Below are 25,541 nucleotides of genomic sequence, written 5' to 3'. Positions count from 1 at the left end.
ATTATTTTACCACTCAGTGATCCTCTGGCTGCCCCCTGGTGGTTGCTGTGTAAATGTGATGTGTGTTTTAACCATTTGCCATCTTCTCACCTGTTACCACATCAGTCAGGACACGTGGGTTTTATTTATATTTATTATTGCTGTCACAAACTATATGCAGGTACAGCTGTTCTGGTGGAATGAAAGTCAGGCTTCTTCTTCTCAAAGTCTAAAGATCATAATAAAATCAACGCTGAAGCATTATTTCACATTATGACAAAATAATCTTTGTTAGCTGGGGCCAACGTGGAAATGAAATGGAACAACCGGGTTTTTTTCAGTCAAATCAGTGCACATCACAGCAAGGACTTCATTCTCTGCAGCTTTTCAAAAGCAAACAACATGAACAGATGTGTTGAAATAAAAAAAAGAGCAGAAAAACACTTTGTAGTATTAAAAAACTTTAGAATAAACTAGAATGGAAGTCTATTCTAGTTTATTATTCTCTAAAATATTAATATAATGCCAGGCAAAGAAAATAAATAAACCGTGATCTATATGTAAACTTCCAAACTAATGGAGTATTGGTTTGTTGTGTACAAACAGTATATTAGTATATTAATAATACTACTCTGCAGTATCACAGCCTGGACCCACTCTGGTTGTACGTGTTCAACTGCATTAGGTGAAAACAAAAATGGAAACGTAAGAGGTGATAAAGATCCTGGGATGATTCTAGTGGATGGAATGCTGTCGGACCTGAAGCTTAGAAACACATTGAGGGTCATATGCTTGTGACCTTTAAGTAAAAGCAGCAGTACAGACATGACTGACTGTCTGGGAAGCAATGTGTTTGCATAGAAGTTAATCCATTAGAATTAAAGCCACATGGAATAAAAAGAAATCTGTCCTTTTTAACCTGCAGGCTACTGTCAGCAACTCCACACCATAATTTAGTAATAAAAAAAAAATTAATAATTTACAGACTTTCTTTTCTAACTCAAAGACAAACATTTTTTGATTTCAAATCATTAAACTGTCATTTGTATAAAAGTATTTGTATTTGATGATTTGATACTATTAATGTTTCATATTATTTAGAATACATGTATTCATTTAAATTTGTAAATATACTTTGTATTATTAATTTAACTTTTTTTAAAATTACATCATATCATTATCATTACTATAACAACTCTGGTATTTTAATATAACTGAAATACAGTGTTAAATATTACAGTAGACTGCAATAATGTCAGACGTGAATTTAATTTTTGAAATCTGAAATCAGATGTCTGACTTTATTTCTAGGTCTGTAAAAATAAAATCCATGTGGCTCTAATCTAATATACGATGATCTACAGTAGGTCAAATTTATAAATGTATAAAAGAAAAGATAACGCATGTCAAGATTGTGTCAGGCATCGAAACTGTTCTTCATTTACCGCTAACTTCTGTGTTCCACAGTAAAAATCTACATTTCTACAGAAATGAGAAAAGAGAAAGATTATGGATTCTTAAATCTGACTTCGTCAGGCTTCGTTAAACTGAGGTCGCTCTGACTCTACTCCTCTGGTTCTACGGCACTAACCGCACTAAGACCTTCCGGAGGCTTCCTTTGTGAGTCCTGAGGCTGAGCCAGAGGAAACCCTCTCAGGTTCTCCTGCAGACTACCCACAGCCAGCCTCATCTGGTCTTCGGCCCCCTGCAGGGACTTCAGCTCCATGGTGTAGAAGATGTACAGCATGAAGGTGGTGAGCAAAATGGCGAAACACAGCGCCGCCAGCAGGTAGAAGGAGGTTAGGGGGAAAGGCTGCTCAGCTCCCAGGGCCAACCAGGGCACGGCAGCGATGGCAAGCTCCAGGATCAACAGAGCCAGACCCATAATTCCGGTGCGGGTGGCAGTAAAGCGCATCCTCTCGGCACAGTGAAGACCGACCTTGACTTCAGTGCGTGCTTCTGTCACGATGTCCACCAACTCAGCCACTCGTGCTGAAGAAGAGAAGTCAAAAATGGACAAACTGACTCTGACAAAAAGATGACTATGAATGCAGTCAACACCGAGGTACTAGGACTAGGGATGCACCGGCACAATACTGTTATCAGCATTGGGACGGATACTTAATTTAAATACTCATACTAGTACTGGACATAACAGCCTTGCATGGTAGGTTAAGCTGGTCAACTATGTCAGCTGTTTGACGGTATTTTACCATCAGAGACGAGCTTTTGTTGTGTGATAACAAGTAAACAATTTAAAGAACTAAAGATGAGCCTCAGCTTCAACCAACATGGTTGGGGTAAAAGCTCTGCTCACTTTCTGTTCAGATGGCTGTGTTTGAGGCCCAAAGTTTAGAAAGTCTGTTTTTCATTTCATTCATACATTTTAGAAAATGTGTTTTCATTTGGATTGAAATATTCTTCTGTGAAGTTAAATACCTGCGTTGGTATCCTTATCATCATAGTGCTGGTCTTTTCTTGTCTCCTGTGCCGCATGTTGCTCCAATCTGAGTTCAGAGGTCAGAGCCTCATGATCAGAATATGGGAAAGGATGATCAGGGATGGAGCCTTTGGTGGTGACCATGGAGTCACAATGAAGGTCTACTTTAGAGGAACCCTGTAAATAAGAGAATAAAAATGAAAAGAACAAGAAAATAAACCTCTGATCATGAAGAAACGCCAGCAGACTCAAAGAACTTCCACTCACTTTGAATAAGATGTAGTCAATTCTGATTCCTGTCTCAAAAGGAATGAGTTCCTTCTTATTGGTGAAAGGATTGTCAGCTATCAGAGTGACTCCACCTTCACAGCCCTGCAATGGAAAAAACCTCTGTTCATCATGACCACGAGAGAAAACGTTTCAGTCTCAACAGTGTGGTTTAGTAGTGTTGACATTCACATCTGTGGGTTGTAGTCTAATCTTCCTCAGTCTGAAAAAAAAAGACCTCCATTAGAAGGCAGTCTTCTATAACTGTTAGGTACCGCTGATAAAATTAAAAGCATACTACAAGATTTGTTGCTCTGGTTTACCCATGATTCTAAGTTGATCTGCACAGGCTGAGAACAGTCAGCCTGGTTTGTGGCATAGAAATCATTCAGGGTGTGAGGGGAATGGACCGAACTGGACCACAGTCCCAGCCAATCAAACACTTGAATATTTTAGCCAAATCTGGATGCAACCAGATCAGAAATGATTACTGACACAAATACTGATGCAAAACGCCAATGAAAAAAAAGAGTAGGAGACAGGAAGTAGCATCTAAGACTGATGGAACTCTGACAGGTCTACGATTGTCTACTGTATATAATGTTATATTGTCTTTAGTTGGTGAATAATGAATGATAAACTCAAACGCCAATGAGAACCCTCGCCGTCACAACAAACTGGACCTTAAAACACTGTACCACTTTTCAGTCAGTTTAAATACTTACATCAAATTTTTCAGTTTCTACATAGGAATCTCGAAGTCCGGTGTATGACCTCAGCAGTCTGGTTCCAAGGTCCTGAGGATGCATGTTGAGGTCACCACCTAGAATGACCAGGTCTGCTCCAACCGACGTGTGTCTGATGTACACAAACACATTGTTGTCAAGTAAACCTCACAAAAATAAAATCAGTAAAAAGAGTAAATACTACGACAACTGGCTTCAGACAGACCAGAGGGGCACCAGTGCTGGGCTTTGCAGCGTTTGGTACCAGGTAGCAGAGAAACAAAAATACCATTATTTTTTTAGCACTGCAGAAGTGATTTAAATTTGAAAAAAATAAAATCTGTCCAAAACTGAACAAATGTTGAGAAAGAAAAAAGAGTTTCCTTTAAATAGAATAGAAGAACAGAGTAGATCAGCCTTTAGGTGAAGGTTGTATTTCCAGTCACAGATCCATCAACACAGTTGACTCACATCATGGTGATACAGCTCAGGTCAACATGAGTAAACCCCAGTAACACAGGTGCAGAATGAAAAAGAAAATCACCTGACAAACTTCTGCAGCTCCCAGGCCTGAACCACCCTGTGAGGTAGATACGAGTCCTTCTCTCTGCAGTATTCTGCATGCAGCTGAAATCAGGGCACGAAGACAGAATCGGTCACTTGGACGGACCCTTGGATCCAGTGGTTCTCTGTCTTCCTTTTTGTGTGTTTCAGAGCTCGAGGTTGTGTCACAACATTAGCTTTTCCAAATATAGGAAGTAGAATTCTTACATGTGTGACGTAGACATGAGCGGTCAGACCTCTGATGTTTACAACAGCCATCCCCACAGCTTTACCACCAAACCAGTCTCCATGGTGGGCCTAAACATTAGGGACAGAAACAGTCAACCACAGGACAAAGAGGCCTCAGAGACGATTGGACATGTTTTATATTATGAGTGAAAACCCACTGGAACAACAACAACCTTTAGAGGGGGCATATTAGGCTACTAGATGTTAATATGCTTCCCTGAGATTTAAATGTGACATGCTTTGGTAAAAGAAAAAAAAAAACTTTATACACATGTTTATTAGCTGTGCTCTGAACGGGGGGTTTATGTGCCACTTCTATCAAACAGTAATGAGCCACTGTGTGGTGAGTGAAGACCTGTTGAGCAGTGAGAGAGAAAACAGCTGGCTAACCACAAACTGAGGTCCAAATGTACATGTTTGATCCAGAGTCAGAAGAAAAGACAGGAGTAGAGTGAGAAGAAAAAGGGTCAGAAGAAGAGTCAGTAGAAGAAAAGTCAAAGCATCAAAGAAATCAGAAAAAGAGACAGAAGAGAAGTCAGAAGAAGAAGTGTAGAGTCAATAATGAACCTGTAGGAACCTAGTAGTTAACTTTATTACTTCAACATCACTTTGGTGTTCTTAATAACCTAACCAAATTGCACATCTTTACAGACTGTCGCCCCCCAGTGTTGTTTCATAAGACAACTGAATTCCAGAGCCTCAAGGGTTTACATAATACAGTTGTTGTTCAGTTATAGCTGTTCTCCTTGAGCAGCTGTGATTAGCCTTTGTATTGTACATGATCATAATCCATTAGTACTGTCTGGATAAAGAAGATGACAGATCATTACACAGGTGTGGAAGTGCAGGGGTGTGGTTGGGGGACATTTCTGCTGTGTTGGAGTTTGAGACTCACCATGTAGGGATAGCCGTTGAGTGAGAAGCGATAAAGAAATGTGTCATGGATTCGGTGTTTGGAGAACAGGGCCAGGCCACTTCCTATGACTCCACTGCAGAGGTAAGAAGGTAGATTCAATATGTGAGCAGGCTGTCATGCTAACCCATGGTAGCATACAGCACATTTGTGCACACTACAAGACAGATTAGGAGAACAAGGCCCTGGAGTAGTCTGGCTCCAGTGAATGGTGGAGAGGTCAGAGGTCAGAGAGAGAATGAAAGAGTTAATCCTGAAGGCAGTGCTTCAGCTTAAGTTTAACTTCAAAAAGAGTTTTATTTAGGGCTCTTTCAAAGACAGGACAAACATTTAAAGATGTTTTGTTGATAACAAGAGTGTTTAAGTGAAGAGAAATGAAAGCTTTACCTTTTGAAGTAACTTGAGTGCGGGTGGCTGCAGGAGAGTTTCTTTTTCAGGAACAGGAAGTCCTTCTCACTCCACACCTTCAAAAAGAAAAATCTCTCAGCATATCAATGTAAAAAAAAAAAGTACACGCTGTGCAACGGTTTGTTTTCTGAATCAAACATGCTGATGCTGATTCAAGAAAAGCAGCACGACAGGGTTTTAATTAACTGTTATTTTTTCTCTTTATTTTCAATCTGTTGTCATGACCTAACGTTAACACAGAATGTATGTTCAGGACAAAAAAGACGTTAGCATTGCAGCAGATACACACAACCACAGTCAACTTACAGTGAAACAACAAAAAGAGTAATTAAAAAAAAAAAATATATATATTTATATGTATATGTATATATATAAGATATATATATATATATATATATATACATTTGAAGAAATTATACTTGACACTCCAAAGCTACGTTATTGTAGTCTTGATCAATATAAATATAGTTTTGATCAATAACGGCAGAGGTAACAACATCTGGATATTACAGTTTATACTGCATATTAAATCATGATTTTATTTACTTTACTTACATGTTTTCAGCATTTTTAACAATATTTGAACATTACAGTTTCAGTAATTTGAATTCAAAAGAAAGGTAAAACATGAACTTTGTTGTTTTTTATTTACAATATATTCAATGTGTTTTCAGATCCAATGAGTAAATGATGCCAATAATTGTGACCAAAATAATCATGATCTTGACAATCAAGCATTTGTACTATGTATACCTGTGTACAACTGTGTATAACTTACAAATAAAACCCTTTAATAGTACTGACTTACAATACACTTCTTACATCCTGTCTAAGAGGTCATTGGTCATTGTTTTTTTTATTTTGAGAATTATTAATTTAAAACTAAAACTGCACAGAAGAAAAATAAATTTAAACTTTCAGGAAACGGCTCAGGGCAAAGTTCTTGTAACTCGATGCCACTGTCTTCAGTTTGATAGTTTTGAGATAGCAGTGCAACACTCACCTCTTGCAACAGGACAATATCGTGTTCTTCTTTACACAACATGTCTCCAATCATAGTGTAGCGCTGCCCACACTGTTTACTGAGGACACGAATCCCCCTGAAGAGAAAAAAAAAAAATATATACATATGTATAATATTTTTACAGACACTGAAGGTTCACTGTAAAAATGATGAAATGCAGTCACTCACCAGCAGTTCAGGGAGAAAACACGAATTCTGACAGAGTCTGTGTTTGCCATGATTGCAGATGAACGAGCAGTGGAAGTGCGGAGAAAGTTTCAGGCGAACAATGATAGGTCATGTGCCTCTGCACCTGATAAGAGATGTAAAAATAACCGCTGATTAAAAAAATATATTTTAGCATGTCATGTTGGTCAGAAACGACATGTCTATGAGCACAAACACTGGAATAAAGGAGAAGTGAATTTGCAATGTAAAGCAGTTAACAGCAGCAACCTCCGGAAGAGGCGAGAGAAGAGAGAGAAGCTCCATGTCAGGAGTTTAAGGGATAACAGGCTTTAAAAATGCTGCAAAGCATGGAAGAAAATAAAATAAAATGGGAGGATGAAAACAAAAACAATGTCAAAAAAAATGAAGGAAACAATGAAGGAGGAATTATATGTTGATGAAGAAAAACAAAAAGCTCTGTGGACTGCAAAAAGAATTATATTAATTACAATGTTATAGGAATTAGCATTAGGATTACTGTTAAAGTGTTGTTTGTAAATAACATCCTCTCACTATTCTGTGAAACAATAAGACCCACTTGTACAATAGGTCTGACCCAAACTGTAGGTTTGACCCTAACTGTAGGTCTAACATTCACTGGGTCCCACAGCAGGGAAACATGCTTCAAAACAGAGTCAAAGTCAAAGGCAGCTGCATTCCCTCCATCTCTCCTAGGAGAGCAACAAAATACCAGCTCCAAACAATGTGCTGACACGGCTCTGCTCAGCACTTTGTATGGACCTGTCTGCAGAGGAAACAGGGAAACAACAAGTTGTTGTTTCCCTGTTTCCCCATGTTGGCTTTGGTTTGACTTGCCATGGTTGTTTGGAAACGATTCAGAACAGTTTGGAGTTTTGTAGTTGACCACAGTAGACCAGCACCGTATATACAGTATATATACACAATATATATACACAATATATATATATATATATATATATATATATATATGACTTATATATATGACAACCCATATAGTCAAGTAGTTCTAAAAACAGATAAATGAAAAGCTGAAGGTGCGAGTAGAAGAACATATGTGAACAAACTGATTATACAGTCTGTAAAGTTATTAAAGTACTACATTACAGTGTGTCAATTACATCTTTGCCAAAAAAATCATATAATATAAAATATAATTCAGGGAGCCCTAGGTGGATTTCCCTTGTATATTTCAAAGTATATTAAGTTTAATTAATTATTCTCCCTGACTGTGTTCAAATCTTCATTTCAGATTAGAACTAATGTGTTCATCATTCGTTTTTTAAATCCTCTCTATAAATAAAATGGGTCTCTTCCCTGTGAAGGATATGGTCTGCATCCGACACTTGAAACACTGCCGAGTCCTTGTCACATCCTTTTACTGGAGACAAACGTTTTGTAGTGTTGTCAACAATAGAAGAAGGGAGGTAGTAATTAGGATTCATCCTGTTTTGTTTTGCTTTATGCAAGTCGTGCCATTATAGGAAGTAACTCTCCGTTTAATGAAGATGACTTAAACCTCTGTAAAAATTAACTAAAAAACAGATAATAACAAACTACTGCTCCATCGATAACGTAGGTGCTAATAAGAACATCGGTGAAAGTTGATCAAATACTTTTATCAGTTATAATTTCAATACAACCAAGCGTGACCCCGGCTTAAATTTCCTGTTAACGTCATAATTTATTAAACCAGTTAATTAAACTCACCTCGTTAACCTGCTGACTCGGCTGAACTTAACCGTCGGCCAATGAATAAAACATTCACCGCCGCAGTTTGACCGTAGGCTTGGACCCGGACTCACTTCCTTGCTAAAAATTACTCTAGATTCTAATTACGTTATAGCAGCAGAACACACAGGCAACATTGACTATCAATACCACACTTCAGCGGTGTTGGGTCACTTTATTGGGACGTGCCCTCCCTTCATCGCTGACATGGATCTTTGATAAAAACCCAGCGTGTGGTGCTGTCCAGTCTGATGGGATATAAATAAAAAAGTAATTCGGACAGCATCCGGTCGATTGTTTCCTTCAAAATAAACTATAAAGTTTCAGCAGCGGAATAAATATTTTACTTATATCCTTAATATTTTATTTAGACCCCTTTTATTCTGCTTATTGACGTTATACAAAACGTTATTCCAATATATGAATAATGTAAAACATCATTCAACAGTGTTTTCATATCAGTTCTTATTTATAAACAAATACTTTGAAATCGTTTTTCCGCTTTACCGCCTACATCCGCCACAATGACTTCTGAAATGGGAAGTTATAACAAGTAAACGTTTGCGGGATTAGAAACGATTAAACTTACTCCAAGAAAGTACCAATAACATTTGTAATGAAATTTGTATGATTAAGATACGATTTAAAATGATACATCTCAATTACGTTATATTGCGAAGCATTACCTGGCGGCACGTAGATAATCGGTGAACCTGTCTTCTGCGAGAAACGCCAATAAAACTATTTCTCACAAGCCCTAAGAAGCCACACAGCGAATGTTAGGATAAATAAATATCTACTTTTAAAAAAAAAAAAAAAAAAAGGTATTATACTACAAATTGAACTGGTAGTCACTCAATTACCTAAATAATTTGAATCAACATAAATTTATACAAGATAGAAATTGGCCAAAACAATTGAACCAAATATCATTTATATATAATATGTTATTATATATAAGATTAATGAGAATATATTTCTTAACCCAACGTGGTATTAAAATAGTTAAATACTTAGGTAAATATGTAAATACAATCTATATTAATAACTATTATTATGATATTATTTTACTTAATATAATTTTCACTTGTGAGTTCTGTAACATTTTACTGTAATAACAGTGCACAGTGTTTTTCATTTAGGTTCCTAAAATGTACAGCTACACAGTACACAACACGAATATTTATTCCTTATAAGACCATGATCGTATTTATCAAAGTCACACTGTAGTACTATCTGGCTTCTATATTCAGTTGTTAAACCACATACGTAAGTAAGTGACCAACTCATAGGAATCAGATTTTCCTACATGCCGCCAGAGGAAGCCCAAGAAGAATTAGTGCCATAGAAAATAACTGACTAAAAAGCTCATGACAACATGTTATGTTAACATTTCATAAGGCTACGTATTAAACACATCACGATCATCATAAAAGAAAAGCCGTGGACCAAACTAATTTACAAACACGTTTAATACATTTTTCAGGAGGAGGGGGGTGGCCCCAAAGGTACCATGCGTCTATGATTGTTAGATATATTTGTTTGATTATATAGTCCAACCTCTACTTTGAAGTATAAAATTGCAATGCACAATGGTAACAAAGACAATATTAAACCACCGTAAACCAAAAAAAATAAACAAACAAAACAAAAAATACCCACACCATTCAGAATATGATACATTAGATATCTCACTATTATTTTCCAATATCAGCACAGTCACACAATATTTTTTCAGTGGAGCAAATGGCAAACACTGAAAGTCAAAAAAGCCAACAAAACAACAGTCTTGATAATAAAGAAAACATCTGTATAATAGATAAACTGAGACACCGGCTACAGGAGTGTTGTTGTTCTTGTATGGTGAAATATGACATTCAAGGCCAGTTGCAATTATTATTCCAAGGTACAATTTGTGTTTGTCTAGCACGATCGTACAGTAAACTACGTAGAGCTCCCCCAGTGACTGTCAGGATCCCGGGGATAACAGTCTATACGGTCTCTACTTCAGGTCCTGCAATACTTTTAACATCTCCACCACTGTGGACGATGAATAACACACCTCCTGAACCCCACCTCCCCCCCACTACATTTGAACCAACCCCATAAATAACAATCAATGGTCATGCTCCCCAGCACAGAGACACTAGCGGTCGCTCCAATGCTGTTGAGCTTGAGTCCAACATTATTTACCTTTAGTGTTTTGTCGCTCAACAAATGTCTCAAATAGCCATACGTTTTTTAAATGAATGCAGTTTCTCCACGTATCACACAGAGAAGGGCAGAGCAAACGAGCCATCTTCACAGCATACAATCTCTTTTTTAAACAAAAGAAACAGTGATTTACTTCTCACTTTTAGCCATGGTCTTGAGTTGAGTGCTGAGTTAAATGATCACAAATATGAACATTAATTTTCTCCCTCAGAATAAAATACTCCTATGTAACACATATTCCTTTAGCATCCAATGACTCACAGTACAGAAAAAAAAAATATTAGGCTACATAACTCAAGGCAGAAATAAGCACTGCTGTTGATTCAACCCCAATTTCTGGATCTTTTAAGTGCAACCGAGCACGCGTCTTCAGAGAATAAAAACCTTGGGGATCTCGTAAGGACGTTAAAGCCTTGGCTCCACGTCAGGCTACGAATGACACAAGGCATCCTTAGTGTCAAAAGGAAGTTAAAGATAGATGCTTGTAAGACCTGACTTTGTTTAATATCACAAACCTGTATGAAAACACTAGGAAAAAAAAACAGTTTAAAAATACGGTAACACTAAAAACCTTCTCCTTGTACACTGTAAAAGCACTTTGTGTAAAACGACAAGCGACATGAAAAATTAGTCATCACATCCCGTTCCTGTGTGCCCAAATACAAAAACTGCCTTAGAATACTCAAATCTAATTCCAATCTTCCTTTTTTTCTTACAAAATACAACTTTGTAACTGTTTAAATTTTATTCAAAAACAAGAGGTAGTAATAAAAGGCAATCCAAGGTGGCAGGCAACGATAAAGATCTTTGGAGAAAAGGCACTTGCTTTCCTGACAAACCTACTGCAATGTCACTTGTTTCTGGTTTCCACTCGTCAGCAGTTCTCTCTCTCTTAACTTTAACTCTCTCTCTCTCTCTTTCTAGCACGCCCATTTGTTTCTATCACTCAGAGTGTGTTCATAGATACTATCCAGCTCCCCAAAAACATTCTTTATCCCTCAACGAAACGTTTGTAAATCCATCAAATACCTTGTCTGAAGTGACCCACTTCATCTATAGCATGTTTAAACACATGAACAGTGTTGTTATTATTATTAATGAATAAAAAAGGTGTTTCTTCAGATATTTCTCTGCACGTCAGCACGCTGAGATCCACTCGTTTTCTTCGGGTGTGAAAAGCGTGAACTCTGTAGGTTTTTTGACCTAGAGTTGTTTCAGTGTTTACTCTCTGGTTCTTTCTGTCCTGGATGGTGCAGCTGGCTGAAGAGACAGATTGTACCATGCTGTCACGTGGCTTTTCCAAAAAAAAAAAAAAAGAAAAAGAAAGAAACATTCTGCAGAGCAGTTAGTCTTTAACAAGTCTGTAGACGTGATACTGCGCTCCGTGTTCGCTGGTGGAAACCTCAAACACGAAAGCTATACAGAGCAGAGTCTCCTGGGTGTCACGGTTCGTCACCACCTGGAAAAAGTAGAATAAAAAATTAGGAACAATGTACGATGGAGTAGAGTAAAAGTGCCACATCAAGGATTTAAAATAATAAATAGAAATTACTAATGCAACCTTAAACCTAGTTGTAAAGGTATATATTTATAAGCATAAAGTCAAAAACGTTCCCATATATCAGTCATAGTAAACATAGAATAGATCGGAGAGGTTCCTGTTACCTGGAGGATAGTGAAGTTTTCAAGAACGCTGTTCATCATGTACTTTTCAGGTAGGTGTTTCAGTTTGTGGATAAAGTTGATCATGTATTCACACATTGGAGAACGGTGGATTCTGTAAACACACTTTCCTCCCTCCAAACGGGCGTACTCTGTCTGCAACACACACACACACACACAGGATGGTCAAAATCCTCTGGTTGTGACTTTAAGCCTCAGCTCCGGTCGGTCCTCAGTGCTGCTTTACCTCCACTTTCTCCACCACCTGCTTTCCAAACGAACAGACTTTGGTTGAAACAGTGATCGTCATGTTCTCAGTGCTGCTGTACTGGCTACTGACGCCATAAAAAGAACCAGGGCCATCCTGCATCCCGCTGCTGTTCAGGTCCGCCTGCAGGGGGCACATGACTTTAATACTTAAAATAAAGTCCTTGAACCAAAATATTGTCTGTGTCAAAAACATTGAACAGTTTTAAAGGCAGCTTTTAGTGGTCAGTATGTTAAATTATTTTATGCTGAGTAATCAGTGGCAGCAATGTTTGTTTTTTCATCTCTGTATGCACTGGTCTCTAAAGTGGGGGTGCCTCCCCCCGGGGGACAGACCAAACACAGAAGGTCAGTGCAGAGGAAAGCTGCAATGATTTGTTGAATCATTTTCTTTGTTCAAGTTAAAAACTTTTTTAAAAAAGTCCAACTGTGATTCAAAGCAAAAGCTGTGAATATGTCCCCATCTACAATCTACAGAGGGGAGCGCTGTAGGAAAAGTTTGGGAACTACTGTCCGACTAAAAGCAAGATACTGACAATTGTAGCCACCCACCCAAAATTTAACAAGGAAGAATGCATTCTGAGGCCCTTTCTCATAAAGTTCCTTGAGTCCGCCCTTCTTTTCAGGGAACTTGTCGTAGATCTGCCGGATGTCCACGGCCTCCAAGAGTGGGTCACTGTAGGAGGGGTTGGTCTGTCCAATATGGACAAACAGATGTTTGCTGTACTGCATTGGACAGAGACAGAGAGACATGGAGTTATTATACATATTAATGCACATAGAAGTCAAAGGTGCTCAAACTTAAATGATGGTAAATTATGGTGCAACATTGGAAATTAAGTATAAAAACTCCTTAACAATGTCTGCAGAGCATAAAGAAATTGCGATTAATTTGTGATTAGTGATGAGTTCATTTTTTTTTATTATTTCTACAATGAATCATACCGAAATAGTTTTATTGACTGCTCCTTATGTTGAACACAGTGAATGTCCTATGGTGATGAAAACCATGATTTGTCTTACGAAGTAATGAGAACTGATGAGAACCACAGCAGTATTATAATAAATGTTAATGATTTTCATCCTCAGACCACCTTGATTAATCTGGTCATTCAGCATATACAGTAGTAACTGAGACCCCAGACTTACATTGTCGGGGTCTCTCTGCACCTCCATGAAGGCTGAGTACTCCAACATCCTCAGCTTAGATGAAGCGATGGTGCGGTCCTGCCACACGGGCACTGCAGTGGCAGACGGTGCAGGTGGAGGAGCCAAGGGCTCGTAACCTGATCATTGCAAATACACAGACACAGACAATAAAAAACAACGTGACCACAAAACAAGTTTTCATATAATTATGAAAAAGGATTACGTACTTGGTATGGACTGTGGAACAGGACCCGACAGGCTTGGGTATGGTGGCTGTGCAAAAGGTTTAATACTGAAAAAGATTGGAGAATGTGTTGAGTCAAAAGACACATTTGGGGAAAGAAAAGGAGAAAAAACAGGATAATCTGATGTTTCAGGCCGTGTTGATCTGAAACTATTTGTATAAACTACTAGTTTAAATCATTCGTCTCATTATAAACAGAGGTTAAAGATGTGTTGCTGCACCAACGAGGCGTAAGTCCACCTGCTTAGTCACTGATTCATGATGCAAATCAAGCATCAGCTGTGAAGGTCAACACAATATTTTTTTTTTCTGTGATCTCAAAGCATCGTTAATCCAGAAAATTCTCAATCAAAATGCGAAGCAGATGTTTTGCATGGTGGTGGTTTAGATCAGTGCTGGAAACATACAGTAGAGTGCAGTGTAGAACAGTTAGTACTGCTTTGTGCTCATGGGTGGAGCTTAGACTAAGTGGAACTTACGCATGGCTGGTGCGGACAAGCCCAGGAGTCCTTCCCGGGTTGAGATCTAGAACCAGCCTGGTGTGCGAAAATGCGGTTTGTTATTCAATACCCACCTGACATTAAACCGAATCCTGACACTCACTTTTCTCATTTATGCATTTTCTCATCCTTTATGACAATATGTGTCCAGAAGAGGGCGTATACTTACTCCTGAGACGGTCCAGGCTGTCCTGGAATTGGAGCAGGCCAGAACTGCAGATTAAACAGAATCCGTCAGTAGTTGCGTTTAAATAATAATAATAATAATAAAAAAAACAGAATTTGTGTTTTCTGCTTCAAGTCCTTGTACAAAAGAGAAGGGGTCTCACTCTTGGGGGCTGGTAAGGGGCAGGAGGCAGCGGAGGAAGGTGATTCTTTATTATACTAGGTGAGACAATCTGTGCAGAAGACAGAGCTGCCATGTTCTGGAGGGCTTTGTCTTTAGATGCCTGATCCTGGAAATCAGCAAAGAGAGCCGAGTTGTCAACCACAAGGTGGCAGCACAATACCAATACATACCTAATTCACATTATGGCCAGATTTCTTTTAAAAATTTTTTTTTTCAATCACTTTAAGTAAAAAATGAAAATCATTGAAGTCAAAATAAATATATAAAATTGCACAGCAGCAATTGAAGTGAAGCAAAGGCCAAAGGAGAGAGGAGAAAATGAAGCAGCGACGCCCTGCTGTTGTTAAAGTTTGGAAGACAAGACAATCTGTTAAGTTTCACAGTAAGTTTAGGTTTAATACAAAGAAAGAGAAAGAAAAAACAAATCAACAGAATGAAGGGAGTGTGCTGGCTGGCTGTTGCATCCGAGTCATTACCACATTAGACTTTTGTGACACTGATAAACAAACAATAACACATTAGACTTTTGTGACACTGATAAAATTTCTGTCATCAGCAGAAGCATGACACACAAACCAGTTTATGTCTTTGGTGCATGACAAAAAACCTTCTATTGTTCACAAACTCATGAATGCTGGATACTCTGAATGTCTGAAACGTCATCAAATGCATTCTGTTTTTTGTTTTTTTTCTTTAAACGAATGCATTTTTAGCTGACACAGTGATTGTTCTTTGATTGAAAAGTGAGACCAAACCCAAATCAAAGAGCGACACCTTGTGCAAAGCAAGCGAGTGGCTTTGGGCAGAGGTCAGGGGGAGGTGGGGGGAGGGCGGTCATTCTAGATCAGGCAGGATGTGCAGCAGTGCCAGGTTCAAAGACTGCTTCCTGTGAATTGCTTTAATATGGGAGAGCGATGGGGTGAAGGGCCATGCCAGCAGAGGGCCACAGCAAGGGGACAGTGCACTGATGCTGCCAAACACAGGGGAGCAGGGAAGCATATGGCACAAGTCGGAATCACTTACCAAATTCATTGCCTGAATCAAGAGAAAGAAAAACCATTAGTGCTTTGCAGTTCTAAGGATGTGCCAGCATTAGTTGAGAATTTTGTGTGTAAATACAACTTTTTTCTCCTTTACACTACTGCAAGCCACAAATAATCATTTGCATGTTTTCATTGGGGAATAAAAACATATACATTACTAATTATATTTTAATGAGTTGCCATGATGTGGGTCTTAATGATTCAACCATTTCAAAAGAATTAAAACATATATGCAAACGACCATTTCTGTGACTTCAAAGAGAAACCTCAAAAGATATATTACAACTACTTGACAGATGTGTCTGATGAGGTTTTCTTTATATTTTATATTTGTTTATCCCATACAGCAGTTTAACCTCATTATTACAGGCAAATTAGTCAAAAAATAATTAAAATAAATAATTAGAGAAACAAAGCCGGAGTAAGTTAAGCACTGTATATTCCATTGGTGACCATGTTTGAAAAAACAAATTATGTGTAAAAATGAAAAAGCTTCAAGAAGTGCAAACACTCAATATCGTCACAGCAAGAGCTGCTTTTTAATAAATGTCTAATTTGTAAGGTTCTCTGTTCCCAGGCCTTTTCATTGATTAAGGAACCTTCCAGAACTTGTCTGTCTGACCCAGCTTCCTAAAGGGCTCTAGCAACTAAATGAAAAAACAACATAAGCTACAACTGGACCTTGAATAAAATGACCGAAAAAATAAGACACTCAAGACACTCATGGAAGCAGTTAGCAGTAAGAGTGACACTGTGTCTCCAGTGTGGACACATCTGTAGGGTGGACACTCGATAGTTTATGGGCCGCTAAGGTCAATCACTAAGCCTGATGAAACTGGAGATACGGGGATTAACACAGTGAGAACAATCACAGATTGGTCTGAAATGACCTTTATTTACAGGAACAGACATGAGTTACAGAAGAACTTGAGGTAGCAGCTAAAGTCAGGGAGAGTTTTAGAAAAAAAGACGCAGTCTTGGAGCAGTAGAGGGTGCTGCAGTAGCAAGGCTGGCTCAGACGACAGACACAGAGCTGGAGCATCATGCAGCTGAACAATCCTTCGCTAGGCTACCTAACTAACTAGCCTGTGTAAACCTTAAGACAAGCTAATGCATCTGAGATAACAGCTGCACTGTCCAAAACCTTAAGATACAAGCTAATGCATCTGAGATAACAGCTGATGCAGCTCAGACATAAACTAGTTCATAATCAAAAGCTTCTACTGGTGTGGTGGTGGTGTGCACAGCATGCATAGCGTTTTTGTTAAGTCTTTTCAAATGAGCAGGTATATGTCATACATTTTAATGTTTTTATCGCCAGGCTTGCATCTACCTTTGCAGCACAAACTGGCTTGGTGTCAATGCAAGAGCAGGTAACGGGTTATAGCAAAGCCAAGCCTGCACAAGCCCCGCCAACCCGCCGTGAAGCGCATACCTTTAGCTTTGACTGGATCTCGCGAGATTTTCTCCGGGCGAGAACCTGCAAGTGGCTAGAAACCTGCACAGAAGAATAGCCAAGAGAAGGGAAGAGGAAAAAGGAGACAGGGAGAGAAAGGAACAGGGAAGAAGAGAAAAGCCGTAACCAAGGAGGAAAGAGACGCTGAGTCAGTGTCGCCAGGAGGCTGGCAGCCGGCACCTACCTTTATACCCGCCTGGTACTCGCGAACTTTCTTCCGTGCTAACACCTGTATGTGACTAGACACCTGAAGGAGTGTGAAACAGTTTTTGAGCAAAACAACAACACTCGCACAGATACATGCACACTCACATGTCCACACACACAGACATGGATGTACCAGACACAGTCTCTATCTCAGCCAGGACAACTTACAAGACAGTCAGACATCTTTAATCCTGACGGACTGATATGAACTTCTCAAGAACCATTAGGTTTGTTCTTTCTTTGCTTTGTTGCATTTTCTTCCAAAATCATACAGAACTACAGTATTGTTATTTGCATTATAAAATGCACAATTTCACCTAACAGTAAATGCATGTTTTGGGGGCATTAAACTTCTATTTTGAGATGAACTTTTTTATCATAGTATGTCATTTTTGTCTATTTTCGACACCCCCATAAAATGTTTTTTTTTGTTCTTTTTAGCACATATGGTGATGACACCCCCATAAAATGTTTTTGTTCTTTTTAGCACATATGGTGAACATATTGGGGCATTAACATGTATTTGGAGGTGTTTATGGCAATTTTTACTTTATTGTAAAACTGTAATCTATTGCTCAAAAGTAATAGTTATTTCTGTTTTTCCTCCCCAATATAAAGCACTATTTTATTGGTAGTTTGAGCACAACGCATAGATTATCTGGTTACAAATTTTTTGAAATTGTTCTTTTTATTTTGTGGTGTTTTTGGTAATTTCTATAGTTTGGATAATGGATAATGTCACCAAGTTGTCCACTGCTTGAACTACAACTGAACATTTAATGGCAAGCATTTCAAAACGTGAGACAATCTCTGGAGATTAGAGGTTTAAATTCCTCACAAAGAAAGTGATAAGTATATCCACACATACACACATGCACACACACGCACACGTACACACATGTACACACACACTTAAGGGCTTTCCATTAAATCAATAATTACAACTATAACATGCTACATAAAGTATTTAATAGTCATCTGCAATCTTCAGTTAAGCCCCTGACTAACATCAGGGCTGCAGTACTGGCTTAGGAAGTACTGTAATATTACACGGACAGTAAACAACTATTTTACAATATAGATTCATTAGTATATAATTAAATGTATTTAGCTCACGTTTTCCTCTCAAACACTGCGTCAGGTCTTTTTCTATGGAACTTTTGTAACAAAACCTAAAGTAAATCACACGTGGCACAAAAGTGGCCGCCACAGCTGACTGGATCGTCCAATAGGAGTTCAGTATTAGTGCTGAGTTTACCGACTTACACGCTTAGAACCTCAATGGTCGCCCATGTTTGATCTTTATCATCCATTTCTTTCATAGAATTTCAGTTTGGGAACAAAAAAACGCCTTTATGTGACTATGTTAAAAACATCGTTTGGAAAAAATAATGTTTATAAAAGCAAAAACAAGACCAAAAGTAATTGAAGTGACTGGTTCCAACTGGTTCTGTCAATATTAAAACTGTCAGGACCAAAAACTTTGCTGTTTTATTATGTGACGATTGAACTCCAGATAAAGATAGAATCATGGTAAAAAGTCATGTCATCTGTTGACTTTTGTAATCTGCATATGTTTTTAGCTTGACGATTAGATCTGATGAGATTTTACAGAATAATTTCACCTCTAGTAAAGTGTTTTGGTGACGGGTTGTTGAGCTCCAACTACAGATAGGACCGATTTAATGATCAAATGAAAATGTATGAATCATGTTTACCTGTTTTCTCGTCCTGGTTTTGCCTGTCCTCAACTTGATGTAGCGTGCAATCAATTCATTGCGACCTGCATGACAAAAAAACAGGGAGCAAGGTCATTTTATGAGACCAGGAAACAACAAGGTATTTCAGGTTTACTGACTAAAACTGGACAGAAGGTGGCATTCTTGTTCAAACGTAAACCGATGTTTTGTCAGGACAAGAGCAACATGAACTTTCCCAGAGCTTCTGAGAGTTGGGGGCAAACACTCTTTTACTAGAGTTCACAGGTCACGGTCACACCTATGTTTCCTATTGAAGATGTGCACATTTAGGTTTTTTCTCTTATTCAATGCGAGGCCTGAACGGAGAGGCTGATTCTCTCGTTTTCATTATCTCGTTTCACATCTCCTTAATGTGTGCTCACATGGGCCTGCAGCCTAATTACAGAGGGTGCTTAGAAAACAGAACCATGTTTTTCATGACATCACATCTACTCTCAACATTCTGCACAAACAGGTTGTGCAGAGAACAGACTTCTATTCTGGGCTTCTTGGTCCCCATTCAGCAGAGCTTAAAGCAAGTCTGCTGCCATATTAGCGGAGGCAGAAAGAGAGCAGGAATCATCCCGACTGTATAAAAGGTCAAAACAAACTTCACTCGATCCATCTTTTTGACTTTCTCCGTGTTGCCAAATCACGCTAACTGAGTTTCTGTGGAAGAAAATTGGTCAGGAGGGAGAGGCTGAACCACTGTGTCATTATAAATAATGGCCCAACTCCTCTAAAGTTGCTGACAGAAATTTTCCCAGCAAAAAAACTGGTCAAGATGTGCTTTCCTGAGCACACACACAACAGACTGTCCAGGAAGTCTCAAATTGAACAGCTCTCAGGGCATAAAGACACATAATGACAGGAGAAATAACTCCCGTTTGTCCACACACTCTTTGGCATTTAGCTTCCAGAAGGCCCTCGGTGCAATTACCATAAAAGTACTGCCGGCCATCTCCAGCTAGCTGACTGCATCTGCTGTACTCTCAAACCAGTCAGCCCGGCGGTCAGCCAGCAGAGCAGAGCACAACTGTCTGCCGATACTGAGGTAGCCCCTCCCCTTCTGCCCAGGGCCAAGGATGGACACGCCCGCTCCAGCGCCTCCGCATTCCTAGCATTCCTCTGAGCCTGTCACATCTGTGCTAGCCAGTCTGATTGGCCTAGGCCTGCAAACACAGCCAGAGCATAAGCTAACACACACACACACACACACAGCACACACACAGCACACATGCTCACATGCACTTCCAGACCTGGGAGAAGCAAGGGTTACAGAGCTGGGCTTAGGGCCATTGGGTTAGGGTAGGGGGTCGTCAGTCAGAGGGGCAAGAGGGGCAGCTGTTGCAGTAACTCTTAGAAGAAACACAAAGCCATAACTGACTCTGAGGCAACTGCCACCTGGCAGCAAAACAGCCCCTTTTCCCAAAACAACACCACTGTGTGACTCCACATTCAACAGAGATCAGCACCTGCTGCTGACCATCCCACCAGAGGATGGCAGAGGAAAACAATGCCAATTCTACCCCCACCCAACTGTCAGTCTCAATCTCCACGGCTGAGGGGCAGAGAGGGCGAAACACGATATGGACGTCCCGAAATCACAGAGGCAGGCTGCAAATGTCTCTGAAACCTGAGATCCAGTAGGCTTGAACAGTGAAGATAAGACCACCACTAATTGTACTTCGACTACACAGTACAGTTGAAGTAACAGTGCAGAAATGAGAAACACTGTCGTCGGCCATATCTGAGAACAGCAGAGTTTGGTGTTGCATTGCAAAAGTCACAGTAACCATAAAACAAACACCGCTCTGATCTTGTTTTTGGTCTATTTATTTTCCAGCTTCACGACGATGACGACGACAGCATTAATATTCTGAACTTAGTCACTTAGTCATTTTGTTATTTTAAAAATCTCTTTCCAGCATTTCATCTTGACATTTAACTGCATATATTTATATTTATATATATATATAAATATATATATATATATTTGCAGTTTTTCTGTTTGTGTAAGTTTGCCATAGATTCTTGTTAGTGAAGGTGTAGAACTCCAGACAGTGTTTCACCAAATCCAGTGATCTGTAAATAAGCACAGGCTGAGGTGTCTGTCCAATCACTAGCCACTAGCAGAAGCTTTATTCTTTTGTACTTTGTGTTTCATTTTTTATTTATTTTTTTCAAATTGTTTTGGAAATCATTTTCTGTTTTTGTGTTTTTTAATACTTGGTACAAGGAAAAAAATAAGATTTTCATTGCATTGTTGAACTATGTTTTTACTGTTTATATAACAATATACAATATATACAGCCTGAATCATAATTGTTTTTTCACATAAATAAACACAACCAAATTTGTCTTCTCCATTTAACCATCCCTTAAACTGGAGAAGTGGGCTGCAGTATACTGGTTCTAAATCCCAAGTGTGGGATTTGAACCCACGCCCCATCTGGAGGCATCTTTTTGCACAGAAAGGAGTCAACTTGAAACCTGCATTTTAAATGGATATTAGAAAATGAGGTTAATATTACACAATGAAGTTCTACCACTGCACTTGGGCTCTGTACCAGGGCTTTACAGCTGTACTCACAGTGCACCTGCAGGATAAAGTCGGTATTTATGTTTGTAAACATTAGGCAAGAATTGTAACACACTTTTCCTTCAAACTAAATTTTGTAAATGTTGAATGTTACCGTTTCTTGAAATTCATCATTGGGTCTAATTCTGCTACAAGGACAGAAAGAGGAAGTGGATGAGAATACTGTGAATGTGCATGTGGAACATGTGTGATGCGTATAAATTATCTTAAAACAGGGATTCATGGTTTATCAAGATTCACTCATGAGTGCTGAGTTTAATCCATGGCAAAATACCAAAAATCTGGAGAGTCTACTGGTGACTATGAAATAAAATCTGCAGCTGGATTTCATTTGAATTTACAAAGAAACGGTACCAGGGCTTCAAAGCAGCAGCTGCAGGAAACGCTGATGCACATTTCATGGAAAAAAAGAGCAAATTGCCAACTAAAAGAGTTTAATTTAGTCAGCCATATTTGGACAGTGCTTCTCCTTAAAACCTAAAAGATAACACGTCAGGCGTACGAGCCACGTGTCATCAACCTGCAGCCGTGGCAGACAGGATTTGTCCAGACTTGACTCAGTGGGGCGGTGGGACAGTGAGGCATTGAGAAGACTGGCCCACACACAGTAGGGGGTTCACGACAGGTGCATACAAACAGACACACAATACAAGCGCTCGCACACACACACACACGCACTGCCTGACTTCTCTCAGCCTCCCACGTCTACACACACAAGTGCTGCCTTTCCATCTCCCAGGACTGTGTTTGAGCAGCTCATGATTCTCCCGTTGATTGCTCAACACCCACTCAGATCGCTGCAGGCTGCCCTTCTTAACCTCTCCCCTCACATGACACGCCTGGTTTTTCTTTTCTTTTTCTTTTACTACATGACCGCTGGAATTTTCCACTTCCACACAGAGATAGTGAGCAAAAAGGTAATATCTATCCTTGTTAGCACCCACCCACCATCCCCTTTGTCCCTCCTTCTTTCCCTCTGTCTCTCTCCCAAACTCTTTCTCCACCCTTCTTCCCTCTCCTCCTCCTTTTCATAACATTGAGGTAATCCTCGATTGCTAGCACCATGACTGAAAACATTCCTAACATCTCTTTGAGGGGGCTGACAGGGAAGCACCATGCCTGCGCTGTCATCATTGCAGGCCTCGTCGGACTCCCTTACTTCCGTAATAAACCTTTTCTCACCACTTTCCACATGCACTAAATTAACATTTAGTGCATTCAGTGTGACTCCCCTAAAAGGACAGACCTGACACGGACCTCGCTCTACAGCCACAGACATCTTTGCAATAGTTTATACCCAGAATGCTTTGCAGGATGACAGCTGCAGTGCTCAGACGTGTGTATCTGTGTGTGTGCGTGTGTGTGTGTGCTTGGGGTATGGCACACCTGTTGAAGCCAGAAAACGCAGGTGAACAACATGTCAGCACAGCCTCACCGCAAAACAAGACAGGCCACATTTTTTGACAGTCATCACTGAAGAAGACACTTCCTCTGAACCTTCGGATGAAACATGTGCCAACTATTCAGTTCTATCCAGAATACACGTCTCCGGGTCACAGCACATCACTGACTGTCTTACTTCAGACCACAGACCAGTCCACATTGGAACCAATTCAATAACAGTCATACATTCAAGTGTACAGTCGTCAAAGTGAGGAGCTATTAATTGGTATCAGCTAAAGTCCTCACCTTCGATCATCAATCTTGGCACAAAATGCAGCTGCCTAAAGTTGTTTATGTTTCATTTTTAAGATTCCCTATCATGCAAACACCTAAATTCTAATCTCTTATTTTATCCCTGCTTTAGCTTTTAGTTTAAGTAAAAAAAGTTTTAGTTTATTTTACCTAAATAGCAGTTTACCACAATTTAAAAGCCACAATATGATAATGTCTGTTCAAAAGGTGGCTTGAGGGCCACATGCAGTTCAGACTAACTGTTTTTATTCATATGTTTTGGTCCATATTCTATAGTTTCCTCACAGCCACAGAAGCTGTCCAGCTGAACTTCTTAGTGTGAAATTCTGACCCAACCTAATTTACAACTGAACTTCCCTGCAGTGATGGGTGAATAAGAACAGTAACGACACAAACTAAACTCTGTTCTTTTAAGCTTTTTTCTCCTCTGAACTCTTTGTCAACCTGTGCTGCTGCGTAAATGGTTGGCAGCAGTGCTGCAGAGTCTAGACAGGTCCATGAAGGAAAGACTACACGTGTATAAAACGGTCCTGTTGCTAATGTGAATTTGGGTTTTCCCACCAGCTGAGACAAAAAAATCCTGGCAAAAAAAAGTGGAATTCCCACTGGGAGGGATGACTCTCCGGCTTTTGGAGGCCACTGGGGCTCCGAGACTGCAAGGTAGACAGTATTACATACAGTGCAATCGTTAACATTCCCTGAAGCTCACGTCAGGGCAGCTTTTAGATGTCTGAGGTCATGGTCCTGTGAGAAGCCTTCTTCTCGGGGCATGCCTTGGCTCCGGCAGCAGAGCCTCAGATGACTTATTGTAAATGGAGAGGGTGTTTAGTGCTCTCGAAAAAAACAGGCCTCCAAAAAGGGGGTCCTGTGAGTGTGTTGCTAAGAGGACAGGTTTGTGCAGGGTCTGCCTCTTTGTTGACATTCTCATGACAAATGGAAGCAGCCCGGGCCACAGCAGCAGTCCACGACACGACAGGACAGAAGTTACTGCGGTTTTAATTAAAATGTCATTGATGTGGTTCATGTTTTAGCTCTTTACCATAAAACAACATAATAAAAATGTTCTACAGTCACTGAATAATGTTTTGTTTAATGTCTTTTTTATCTTTTAAGCAATACAATAATTCTTAAGTTAAGTGAATACTGTAAACTTCTAATCTAAAAGAATAATTATTAAGTAAAATAATTGACATCCTTTTCAAACATTTCCATCTGTTTCATTGAACTGGAAAACATTTTTTACACTGCTTGATAAAGTTTAAAAACTCTGCCTTTTTTGAATCATACCTACCAGTAAAACAGCAGTCCCCAAACTTCTTCAAAATGACGACTTCAAAATTATTACATTTGTAAAAATGTAATGAAACCAAGAATCAATTTTCTAAATTAAATTTTAGAAACTAATATGAATACCTTTCTTACCAAAGACCCACTGAAGATGATTATTTAGCTGAGAGCAGCAACAAAGCCTACACATACCTGTGCTATCTTAATGTGCTCACGCTTGAATATCATAATATGGTTGACAATTATTTTTCTAGGACGAGATTCCACCTTGGGCTGAATCGTGTGAGAAGAATTTTATCTGACGACTGCTGAGAACAGCCATCCAGAAGAAAACAAACTGACATTCTACAAACACTGTCTGAGACTCTGGTGCCGTTCACTGATGGCTTTTATGGTTCTACCGAAGCCGGAATCAATTTCAAGTTTTTCAGAAATTATGGACAATAATTAAAGGGCAGGGAAACAAAGCCATGGGAGCTGAATTATGATGGTGAAAACAACGTAATTTTGCAAAAACAAAAAAAGAGGTTTAGTGAGGTTAAGGCCAAGGAAAACAGCAAAGACAGCAGTGCCTGTTAACCAATACACAACAAAAGAAAAAAACCTAATTAGGAAAGTGTGTAGTCGCAGAAAACCAATAGGAAAATGGGAAGACAAATGTT

At 39.3% G+C, this 25,541-nt stretch overlaps 2 protein-coding genes across 11 annotated transcripts in view; both read right to left on the bottom strand.

The window, feature by feature from the left end:
* Positions 1-119: 119 nt before the first annotated feature.
* Positions 120-9,267, bottom strand: smpd2b (sphingomyelin phosphodiesterase 2b). The gene is made up of 11 exons (XM_008320863.3): positions 8,445-9,267; positions 6,717-6,840; positions 6,528-6,624; positions 5,504-5,580; positions 5,099-5,192; positions 4,183-4,272; positions 3,956-4,038; positions 3,412-3,544; positions 2,687-2,791; positions 2,419-2,596; positions 120-1,971 (listed from the first exon to the last, which is right to left on the bottom strand). Exons 2-11 carry the CDS (start codon positions 6,764-6,766, stop codon positions 1,544-1,546), a joined length of 1,335 nt encoding a protein of 444 aa, XP_008319085.1. The 5' UTR covers positions 6,767-6,840; positions 8,445-9,267; the 3' UTR covers positions 120-1,543.
* A 652-nt stretch (positions 9,268-9,919) lies between these two features.
* tead3b (TEA domain family member 3 b) overlaps positions 9,920-25,541 on the bottom strand; it is a 30,637-nt gene continuing 15,015 nt past the window's right edge. The window contains exons 4-16 of one of the 10 annotated variants that reach the window (XM_025060117.1): positions 19,275-19,339; positions 17,534-17,596; positions 17,329-17,391; positions 15,874-15,885; positions 14,831-14,956; positions 14,671-14,714; positions 14,481-14,537; positions 13,985-14,049; positions 13,758-13,894; positions 13,161-13,334; positions 12,589-12,732; positions 12,345-12,497; positions 9,920-12,138 (exon numbers count right to left, since the gene is read on the bottom strand). In XM_025060117.1, the coding sequence (XP_024915885.1) occupies positions 12,025-12,138; positions 12,345-12,497; positions 12,589-12,732; positions 13,161-13,334; positions 13,758-13,894; positions 13,985-14,049; positions 14,481-14,537; positions 14,671-14,714; positions 14,831-14,956; positions 15,874-15,885; positions 17,329-17,391; positions 17,534-17,596; positions 19,275-19,339 (1,217 nt within the window). In that variant the 3' untranslated portion in view covers positions 9,920-12,024. Of the gene's footprint in view, positions 12,139-12,344; positions 12,498-12,588; positions 12,733-13,160; positions 13,335-13,757; positions 13,895-13,984; positions 14,050-14,480; positions 14,538-14,670; positions 14,715-14,830; positions 14,957-15,873; positions 17,002-17,328; positions 17,392-17,533; positions 17,981-19,274; positions 19,340-25,541 lie in introns of those variants that run through there. The other 9 variants (XM_025060119.1, XM_025060118.1, XM_008320866.3 and 6 more) reach the window with 9 other exon arrangements.

Source organism: Cynoglossus semilaevis, chromosome 11 (genome assembly GCF_000523025.1).
Source record: "Cynoglossus semilaevis isolate Cse_v1.0 chromosome 11, Cse_v1.0, whole genome shotgun sequence".
NCBI classification, from domain to species: domain Eukaryota; kingdom Metazoa; phylum Chordata; class Actinopteri; order Pleuronectiformes; family Cynoglossidae; genus Cynoglossus; species Cynoglossus semilaevis.
Note: the sequence above shows the minus strand (reverse complement) of the source record. Positions and strands in the feature narration are given on the sequence as shown.

Excerpts from the sequence above, each read along its gene's own strand:
- smpd2b (XM_008320863.3), bottom strand. The coding sequence starts at position 6,766 with ATGGCAAACACAGACTCTGTCAGAATTCGTGTTTTCTCCCTGAACTGC. Across the intron at positions 4,039-4,182 it reads CTCATGTCTACGTCACACAT|CTGCATGCAGAATACTGCAG; the intron begins GTAAGAATTCTA and ends CCCTGATTTCAG. Across the intron at positions 2,792-3,411 it reads TAGAAACTGAAAAATTTGAT|GGCTGTGAAGGTGGAGTCAC; the intron begins GTAAGTATTTAA and ends TTTCCATTGCAG.